Source organism: Buceros rhinoceros, unplaced genomic scaffold (genome assembly GCF_000710305.1).
Source record: "Buceros rhinoceros silvestris isolate BGI_N320 unplaced genomic scaffold, ASM71030v1 scaffold33444, whole genome shotgun sequence".
Taxonomy (NCBI): Eukaryota; Metazoa; Chordata; class Aves; order Bucerotiformes; family Bucerotidae; genus Buceros; species Buceros rhinoceros.
The window spans coordinates 1-10,688 of NW_010410536.1; the positions used below are offsets into that span (position 1 = coordinate 1).

At 42.9% G+C, this 10,688-nt stretch overlaps 1 protein-coding gene across 1 annotated transcript; it reads left to right on the forward strand.

The window, feature by feature from the left end:
• Positions 1 to 4,096: 4,096 nt before the first annotated feature.
• On the forward strand, positions 4,097 to 5,506 carry MESDC2 (mesoderm development candidate 2; the record flags this gene model as incomplete). The annotated part of the gene is made up of 2 exons (XM_010135670.1): positions 4,097 to 4,329; positions 5,063 to 5,506. Coding segments are annotated over 2 exons (498 nt in total), but the record flags the coding sequence as incomplete, so codon positions are not given.
• Positions 5,507 to 10,688: the final 5,182 nt, after the last annotated feature.

The following is a 10,688-nucleotide window of genomic DNA, read 5'->3' on the forward strand; positions in this document are numbered from 1 at the left end:
CTCCGCCCCGCGGCGCCGCCGCCGTGGGACGGCCGGAGGTTTGGCGCCCGCGGGCCTGGATGGAGCCCTGGGCAGGGACGGGGTGGAGGGATGGATCCCCGAGGCCGCGGCGCGTTAGGGTGGAGGGTGCCGCTTGCTTTCCGTTCGTAGGGGCGAGGTTACAAAAGCGGGGCACAGAAGGTGCTCCTGGGGGAGCTGCCCTCACGCCGTGTGCCCACAGCCTGCCCTGCTGCCCCCTTCCCTCCTCCCAGCCCCTGAGCCCCAAACGCGTGGTGTCAGGGCACGCCAGCAGCCTGGTTTGGCTTGTGCCTGCAGTTTCGGGGTATGAAGTGACACACATTTTGCGGCCAAAGGGCCGATAGCAGGAGAAACACTTATTTTGTGTTTACAGAGTAGATAATGTAGCTGGTTTTTTAGTTTGGTGTTTCCTTCCTTGCACTCCTCCTGGTAATGACCTCTTCCATCTGTCTCTTGACCCCTTTTATCCCCACCAGCCTGCAGCCATAACTTTCTGTGACAGTTTACCATTGCTCTTTTCTCCATGTGGTGTCATGCCACTCTTCAGTTATTTTCACTGTGTTTGTCTTCCATCACTTTCTGATAAATGCCAGAGCGCTCATCGGTGTCGCTTACTCTTCCCCGTGAGGCTGTTCCTCAGAATGTTTTGCACAAAAAATGGAGGAAATAATAGAGTGAAAACTCCTTTCTCCTGTAACACCAGTTGCAGCCGTAAGTCAAGGAGGAGAAGGTGGTTTTGTACGTGTAATATAGTAAGCGTGGGTAAAGCCCTTCCCAAATCTTTGTCCGCGAAGCCAAGCCATGATGATGATAAATAAAGTAATTTCTGTGAGAAGTAAGGATGTCTGCCTTGGACCTGGTTGGCACGTTACGGGCTTGTTCATCCCATGGACTGTTACTGTGTATCCCCCTTTAGGAAGGAAGACTCTTAGAAAAAAAAAAAATGGAAAATGGAGTTAAAATTTTAAATAAAAGTACATAAAAATCTCAGAATTCACTTTTCCGTTAGTGGTATCAGCCAAGGACCAGGTAGTCCCAGCTGCTAAAGAAATCAAGACTTAAGTGATAATACTGGCCAACTTCAACCAAATTTGGCATTGCAGGACAAATCCTGAAAAGATGTGGATCTCTGAGTTTGTGGATTAGATGGCTGGATGAAAGGGAAACTCAGTGCTGTCGTGACTCTTTGGCTGTATATTCTGTTCCAGCCATGTGCCAGGAGGCTGCGCAGGGTTTTTCCTCTTTAGCTGGAGCAGATCTATGATCCCGTTCACCATGTGCTGCACAAATGCTGTCAGCCGTGTTGCGTGCAGATGTGGCTGAGCAGCTGGGGAGTCGGCTGCTCGCGTTGGCATTGCTGCCGGAGGACGAGAAGAAAAAAGCTACTGAAGCAGGGGCTTGACAATTAACGGTTGTTTGGTCTTTGGGATGGTCAGCTGTAGGGCATTTTGCCTCATGGTAGGATATATATAAGGAACATGAGAGACTTGAGGGGGTGGTGGCTGGAGGATAGAGAAGAAAAGGCATGAGTGGACTTGATGGGGTGGGATGAGAAACAAAGGGGCCATTATGAATTTGGATGAGAGGGGGAATTATGCTTGGGAGTGAGGGACATAGAGCACAGATCTGTGCACAGAGTGAGTGAGATGACTCCTATTTTTTATTTCCCTGTCAATTAATCTAAAAGCATTGGAGGATGGTGATTATAATGCCCTTGGGTTCAGCCACGAGGCTGGTGAGGCCATGGCTCCAGCAGCCTTCCCAGAACAAGCAGCCACCTCTCTGTTGACCCTCTTGTGCTGCCCCTTGCACCCTGATGGGGCAACCGTGTGCCTGACTGCACAGTGAACTGAGAAAGTGGAAAGTAAGCGTGAGGAACGAGGAAAAGAATTAGAGGTTGCTTCAGCAGCTCAGTTGCACAACTAGAGCTTGAAGGAAGGCACTGAGGGATTTCCCTCATGGACAGGGACTCTCCAGCAGCCTTGAGGCCAGAGGAGCTGGAAACAGAACTGAGAATCTGGTCTGGAGGTCCTTCTGTTACTGAAATGTCATAGTCTTTAAATAGTTCATTGTTGTTACAAGCTCAGGGTTTCTCAGGCTTGACTCTGAGCTAAGATTATTGAATAGGCTGAGGAATTAGGTGACATATGTTACTAATCATTTTAAAAATGAAAATGCCGGGCATTGATGAGAAATGCGTGAGAATGGGAGCTGAGGGGAGGAGAAAGAGAAGGAATATGTAGTTATTACTGTGTCGTGCTTTCCCTCTGGAAAGGGAAAACCTCATGAGCCTCTGAAGCCTCATGTTGCTGTTAAATGAACTAATCTGCTAGACAGTTAAAACCCAAAGTTTGCAGTTTTCTTCCAGTCTTCTGAGTTGTAGATAGCTTTATAAATACAAAGCTGCACGGTAGTTTGCTCCAGTAAAAGAAATGTCATGTAGGGGAGCTTTTGACAGCTTCTTATAATATTTCTATTCAAACTGTAACAGTACAGCCGTAGGAGCATCTAGGTGACTAGTTCAGAGAAAAACAGGTAATATATGTTAGTAGCTTTTGTTGTCACTAAATCCAAAGTCAGTTTCTGTGTTGTGTAAGGTGTGTGTGGAAACATTGGTTTCTGCCTTTCCCTTTCAAAACTGTGAAATGAGCTGGTTTTGTGCTACCCAAACGGTCTAAAACCAGGATTGATTTGCTTTTACTTCTTCAGTCATGGAAGGTTTTGAATTTTTTTTAGTACTGTACCAATATGAGCATTTTCCAGCTTCCTGTAAGATAAGTATTGTTCCCACTGAGTGAGGGCAGCGGGACTTTCCCGGGGCTCTCCTTTGTTCCCAGTTCACTTAATAGGGAATTTTCGAAGGCATGCGAACTACTTGAGAGCAAGCTTCACACTTGGAAAATTGAAACGGATACATACTTGCTAAGGAAATACAGGATAAAATCAAAGGCTTCTACATCTGTTCTGTGGTAACTAAATTTTTAGCTCTCCCGTCAGGAAGACAGCAAACTATGTAACTGAGATGGGTAAAGAACACAGGATGCTTGTATGAAACTTCGACCTTTAAAGGGTACGGGATGCTCCCTGTAGTGGGGTGTTGTCGGGGAGTTTGTATGAGATTGGATATACCCAGAGATGAGAAGGTATTGCGTACTTATATCTGAAACCCAAGCTCAGCTCCTGACCTTTGAGGCTTCTGAAGGGAATATTGTTAGATGTTGCTGCAGCTCATGGTCCTAATGGATTGATGCATATTTTCACTACATGAAGTCAAAACATCACCTAAAATATCTGCGTTAAATCCTGCTGATTTACTAGCGCTCGGGCAGATGCCAGTGTAAGACTTCTGTGCTTTTCCGTGCTCTTTAATTCTGTGATACAAATGCTGTTTAAGAAATCAAGTTCTAGTTCAATAAAAGTTGTCACTATTCACCCCTTTCTGTCGGGAGGTGTTTTAAGGGGCAGCAGTTTGAGTTCTGCCTTTCCAAATCGTTAAACGCCTGTACCCTCTGCAGAGGCGTCAAGAGCTAACAGCGATTGACTTTTGGTGATTATTTTGTCAGTGTGAGCTGCTCTTTGTCTGTGCATTAGGAAAGTCATGAAACCCTTAATAAAAGTTTTCCTGGCATGAGCATTGAAATTCTGAATTTTTGCCTTTTTAGTTATGTAAAGACACAGAGTAAGGAAGATTTAAATTCTCAAGTGATCCCATGATTCCCCTGAGTGAGTTTTGACCTCTGAAAGCAATATGCAGAGGGGTGACTTTTTTATTTGTGTGCATAAAGCTTTTTAGTGCAACTTTCTCAGCCCATCTTGTACACCTAATGAATTTCCATGAACCTGAATAGAAAATAAGTGTTATTTTATGAAGTACCTAGATGGAGTTGTACCGAAGAGCACTCTTGGTGAAGAGAAAAAAACCTCACTGTTTCTTTTAGTTTCAGAATCTCCTTGATGAAACTATATAATGCTTTTGCTTTTTCAAAGCAGAGTTACTCTCCGAACAATGGGAAGTTTCAAAAAAGAACAGCTTTGTGGAACAGTTGAGTTTAAAGGCTCCTTTTCCTTTTCAAAACAGAAAGATGATGACATTGAGGAGGGAGATCTTCCCGAACACAAGAGGCCTCCCGCACCAATAGATTTCTCGAAAATTGATCCAGGCAAGCCCGAAAGTATCCTGAAGCTGACAAAAAAGGGGAAGACTTTGATGATGTTTGTCACAGTGTCGGGAAATCCCACAGAAAAGGAGACGGAAGAAATTACTAGCTTGTGGCAGGGCAGCCTCTTCAATGCAAACTATGATGTGCAAAGGTGAGCTGTTGTACACGAGGATGAAGTTCTTGCTTTTACAGAACCCTTGTTTCATTTTTCCAGACAATCTTTTCAACTGTTCAGCCTGGGCTCTTCCCCACCTCTGTTGTCCATCACTATTTCTTTGTTTCTTTATCGGTTTATATGCCAATTTGTTTTAATCACGCTATAAAAATTCTGGGGTGGTGCACAAATCTTCTTAACGCTTAGCCACGATGTGTGTATAGCCTATAGTTTCTTCATCTCATCACATTTCAGCTGTTTTATCAGTTTTAGCTGCAGTAGTTTGCCTTTATGTGCTTAATGGAAAACGTCACACTTGGAAAACTTGTCACCACAAAAGGCTTTTTGTTCCCTTGGCTAAAAAAATGTGATTTTTCTCTCGGAGGAAGGACCATTTTGAAACAGAGGAATGTTGTGCTCTTGAATCGGGTCTGAGAAATGTTGCAGCAAGCGTTTAAAGCAAATTTAATGCCTGCTGGTGGATTTTACACAGTGCTAAATTAGTTCTTAAGTTTTCTTCGTGTTCTTACTCCTCCTTGGTTATTTGTAAACTTAATACATTTTATTATTACTTGTGCTAGAAAATTGTTCTCTTGACCCTATCCCCGGGCAACAAGGCCAACTTCTCTTAAATGTATCTCTCAGTTGTGGAGGTGCTCTGAATTAAGCAAAATGTTGTGGCACTTGAAAGGCACTGAGCTAACTGGAAAAATACATCTCTTTCCTCTAGGTTTATTGTTGGCTCAAATCGCGCCATCTTTATGCTGCGTGATGGCGGTTACGCCTGGGAGATCAAAGACTTTTTGATAAATCAAGAAAGGTGTGCGGATGTTACTCTGGAGGGTCAGGTTTATCCTGGCAAAGGAGCAGAAGAGGGTGAGAAAGTGAAAAACAAAACCAAACCTGAAAAATCGAAGAAGAAAAAAGATGCAGACAAGAAATCTAATAGCATTAAAGAGGACAACCGAGCAACCAAACAGAGGGAGGATCTATGACGGACATGTTAACTGGACTTCACGCTGCTCTGCTGTTCCTTGAAGGGAAACTAATTTTCCATATAATTTCTGGATTTACTGAGGGGGAGGGAAGGAGGCAGAGATCACTGAGGTTAAAAGACTTCTGTGTTGAAATACACCAGTTTACTTATTAATATTGGCCATTTGTTTAGTTACAGGAAAGGTAATGTTTAATACCAGCAATTGACTACTTTAGTTTGTATTTTTTTTATGCTTTTGTTGTTGTTTAAAATTAACATGCAAATCTGTGTCTAACATCACAAACAGTTTAAGTGGAAAAGAAGAAACACAGTCTGAGAGCACAGCGATGTTCATCTGTAGTAGCCGTGTCCACCTTGGGTATAAAAGTTGGTCATTGATTCTGCTGTTAGGTAGTGGAGTACTGTGCGAAAAGAGTCTCTTGGAAGCCGGTTTGGTAGACTCAGTGGGCGAAGCTGCCTAAAATTGCAAAGAGTAGTGTTAGAGTGGCCAAAGATGCCTGAAATTAGGGTGTTTAGGACAAGTCTGGTTAGACTGCTGGTTCCTTTGAAATGAACAAACCCCATACCGTATGTCCCCAGAAATCCGTGGGAGCGCTTGGAAGCATGCTAGAAGCTCAGGCCAGAAATTTGGCTCATGCTCTCCAGATCAGTGCAGGAAGGAGATTCTGTACCCATCGGAAGTGGTGCCGGGGTGTTAAAGGAATTCCAGTACCCACTTGAGCCATGTTGGGGTGACAGGACAAGTCAGATTCATGCCATTCAGGTTGCTGCTGCTGCCAAAGAACTGTGCCTGTGGAAGCAGAAGTTATGTATGCCCCGTTATCTAGGCAGTGAGCTAGAAGAAATAGCTTTAACTCTGACATTAATTTGTTTTACCGGTTTAAGCGTTCATTAAAGTCTTTGAAAAAGCGCTAGTTACAGTACAGAGTTAAACACTGAGTTAGATGTACCACCTTCTGATGTTTAATAACCAGATTGTATTTTGGGGGTATGGATTCCTGTGCCGTCAGGCTGGTTGTAAATGAATGTTTGATTTAAATACTATAAAGTTTGATGTATGGGGGCAAATGTGATTTCTTCTTGAAGTCCTGTATAACTGGGAATGTTTTATTATTACTCTGATTGTATTCAGTCAAATGCATTGCTTAGAATTGTTTCCCTTCTGCCTTACTATCTGTTAGGGACTGAATGCACCTAGTTCATGTGGTCCGCGTCATTTTCCAGAGGATGAGCACAGTAGTAACTGGTTTCATTCAAGACTACTAAGGTGTTACTTTGACTCTTTATTTAAGGTGCTAAAAATCCAAGTGTTTTGGATAAAAGGTCCTGACTGAACCATAATGGTTGATCTTGTGGAATACTTCAGTATCACAAGTGGGAAACTGTGACTTACCGAGTGCTTGTCCTAAAATAAAAGGTATCACTAAGCTTATTGTTTCACTGAGTAGTAAAACCTTTTAAATAATGAAGCATTTAGTTAGGTGTTCAGGAGGCAGACTAACGTGTCGTGGGTTTCGGTACATAAGGACTTAGTGATATCGATGAAGGCTCTGGGTTTTATTTAATTTTAATTACATTTGTGTGAATTTAGGATTAAAAAACCCCTTCTGGACACACTTTCCGAAACAAGTCTGTGCCTGTTTGAGCGGAATAATGAAAATCCTGTGTCTCTTCAGGTTTAACTGTGTTACTTGTATATTCTACTATTAATCCAAATGTGTAGTGGGGTTGAGAAGAATCTGTAGGTACTTGGATGTCGTATTGCACCGAGAAGTGTATTTTCAGTCCATTTCTGGTTCATACCGATTTACCATTTTGTCGAGTGTTCCAGGTTTGCACTCCCTTTTTGAAAGAATATTGCCTCATCTCAAGAGGTGAACAAGGTCAGACAAAACTAGAAATATGAAACAATGATGGTTTTTTTACATCTTAAATCTCTGATATAGAGATGACAGTTCAGATTATGATCAGTAATGTGTCCAAATGCAGTTTCTGTAATTTTCTTAATGTTATGAAACAAATGTGATTTCTTTTTCGATCAAATTGGGTTCTTGAGCTAAGTAATTAAGCAATACAAAACAGTATACAAATAATCCAAAAGAAAATTAGCCAAGGAGGAGAAACCGTTACTACACTGTAGCTAGAGCCCGGCTTTTGAGAACAGACACTAAATCTAGTCTTTGAAACTCTGTGTTTACAGCAGGTTGGGCCTTCTCCCTTGATAGTTAAAAGGAGGGGAGCAGCTTTGTTAATTCAGCCGGACAGTTGAGCGGGTTTTGTGTTTGGTCGCATTGCGTCATTAAGTTGCTTGTGCCAAACGCAGGCATGTTCTGTGCCACACGGCTTATTTCAATTTTGAAGTGTTGGGGGGGTTGATTTTTTTTTTTTTTTTAGGTTTTTAATAGGAATAATGACTTGAGGGTTGCTTTTTGATATCAAATAGAAAATACTGCCTTCAATTAGCTTTTTTTTTTACATTTTTCTTCCATTTTCATGCGTTACACTGAGAGCATATTTATTTGTTGAGTGTAACGTGGCAGTCTGGCAGGAACTTCTTCACCAGCCAGTCTTCCTCAGGTATCGCAGTTCATAACTACTTCAACACAACTTAAGTTCCCTTTTAAAACTAGTAAGTGTTTGAGACCCTGGTACTTGCTCTGGGGCAGCATTAGACAAGCAGGTGTTATATTGTAGTGATTTAAGAGGCCTGAACACAGTATCAATGTAATACGTATATATAAAAATAAAAAAATACATTCCAAAAGGTACTTGGGGTCACTAACGTTCTCTAATGTAGCCCAGCAGATGTTGGATTCTGCTTTATAGGTGTTGTGCATGACTCTCATCAGACTTCCACTGACGGGCAAGTCCGGTACAGCCTTTAAAACTGATTTCAACAAGCTCTGATTTTTTCCTTATTGTTTCACCCACACAGAGGTACATGGAAAATCATCAGCTTTCATGACAGCTAAATGTCTGCTGCCTTTCTCCGCTCAGCTTAGTGGTTTCTCTGTCCTAGTGCCACGACTAAGTTTTCCAAGTTACCGTTGGAGTTTTAACCCAGCTGTCCTCAGAAGAAACACTTTGTCCGCGATACGACACAAGATGCAGTTGCACTTTGTGAAAAATTTCCAATGGACAATCATCTTTTTATGTAATAAAATACTTGAGCAAATACCTTGGTGATGGTTGTGGTTTTTTGTTTGGAGGGGTTTTTTAATATGCTGTGTGCCTTATCTGTTTTACTGGAAAAAAAAATCCATTCAAATTCCTACCTACAAGAGTACAAGTGCGTCCCCTATTTTTGAGGGCTTAACTTCATCAAGGGAAGAAGGAAATTTGCCATTTAAATTACTGGGACCAGGGCTCAGGAGACCCAAGAGAAGTATCGTGTGCTCTGAAGTGAATAAAGGCTGTTGGCTGAATTTGTAGCAAAACATTCTCAGCTACAAAACCTCACTACCGAGATGCAAGCGTTGTCCCTGCTCTTTTAAAAAAGAGGGGAGTTGCAGGTGCCATCATCATATTGCTAAGATTTATATACGATGGTACAATAAATTTCCCTGTAATCCCGTGCCTAGTGCCCGTCCTCTCTGTCTCTGCACGGTCTTTCTCTTCGTGCACATCATTCACGAGCAGGGAAGTGTGTGGTTCCCGCTTTCTTTGCAGCTTCTGTCTTAGTTTGTCTTTAGCTTTGTTGCTGCGCTTACTACGTGGTGAAGAGCACATCTCTTAAAGTCCGCTTTCCAAGACTGTTAGGACACACAAACTGTGATAGGATTTCTAATCTTTGCTTGATTGGTCAAAACATCTTCTGGACAGTCAGGGCAGCCTGGTTTCACAAAGACTCGGCGTTCCGTCGCTGTTTCTGAACGCTTGCCATTTTCTTGCAAAAAGGAAATCACGAATTAAAATACCGTTTGGTTAAGATACAGAACAGGCTACTTTTGTCTGATGTTTGGCCTCTGTTCTCATGGGGCTTGGAAATTATTGCCGGTCTTTATCTCTGGCTCATTTCCTTCTCTATTAAAGGAGTAACAGTGTTTGCCTTTTCCAGAGGTTTTATTTTGTAATCACATTGGACATTTATAGAAATTCAGAGAACCTGTGCAAGAGTTACGGAGTTTACAAACACCTTTCTTGGTACTCTCATGTTTCTAATTCGTAAGATTTCCATCCTACTATGCCACTGTCAACAGGGACAAACCCCGCTGATTTCAGCCAATATTACATTGCCCGAAGGTTAGAGCTGCTTGGCTGCATGAAGGAGAAACACTCGGGTATTTTGGCGGTGGTGGTTTTTCTCCTGCGGTAGCTGGGCTGTGCGATGGGGTTGGAAGCAGAAGATGTCTGTGCATGTCGTGTGCTACAACCAAGCGTTACAGGGCATGCCAGCCTTTATCCAAAGACAACTGGGAAATGCTTTGTTTCTTTCCCTTTGGATGCTGTTTAGCAGACCAGTATGTTTACTGGGGATACTGGTGGCAGCTGAGGATCGGTTATCAGGGGCATTGTCTCTGTGGATTTCTGTAATATCAAAAGCAGAGCTGTTAATCATCACTTAACACTAAGAACTGTAGTAAGGAAATTATTAAAAAGTCTGGGTTTGTTTTTTTTTTTTGAGCGTTGTGTAGACATTGGTATTTGGGGAGGGAGAAACGGGACAGTTAAAGGAGCTTCAGCCGCTTCCTGGTCTTACCGGGAAAGGCCAGCGAATGTTCCTGCAGCGCAGGGTATTGCTCTGCAGCCTCTGTTAGGCAGAGGAGGGTCCTCGCTGGAGACCCTGCCGCTCCCTGCTGAGCCCTTGCACCTCGCACTACGCGGTAACGGCAGAGTCTTCCCGTCTTGAGAAGTGCTTCAGCTCATCCCTCTGGGCTGCCCGTGGGTACCCTGGCTCCGGAACAGCAGTGGGGAGGTGACCTCTGCCGCAGTGTCCAACACTCAGGTGGCTCAGTGCTTGCTGAGGCTGTAACAATAACCCTGTTCACAATGTCCATGTCCTGACCTTGGAATAAAATGGGGAAAGAATGTGTTACTTCATGACAGCAACTTTTTCTTTCGTATTCCAGAATTGCTGGGCCTCTGCTCTGTTACAGCTGGACAGAATAATCTATTTATGTATTTTTTTTTTTTTAGTACTGAGATTAGAATGTTCTACTCCATGAGGTGTATAACCAAAACCTTTTTTTTTTCTTCTGTAATTTAGTGGTACCCCCACCAAAAACCCCTGTGGGCTCATCGTTACTGCCTGTAACATCTACTGCTTTTAAAGATAATTTTCAGTAGCGTCTGAAAGTAGCCTGGCTTTCTGTGCTGGTGACATGCCCACTAATTCTGTGGAAACCACTGACCAGGGTGA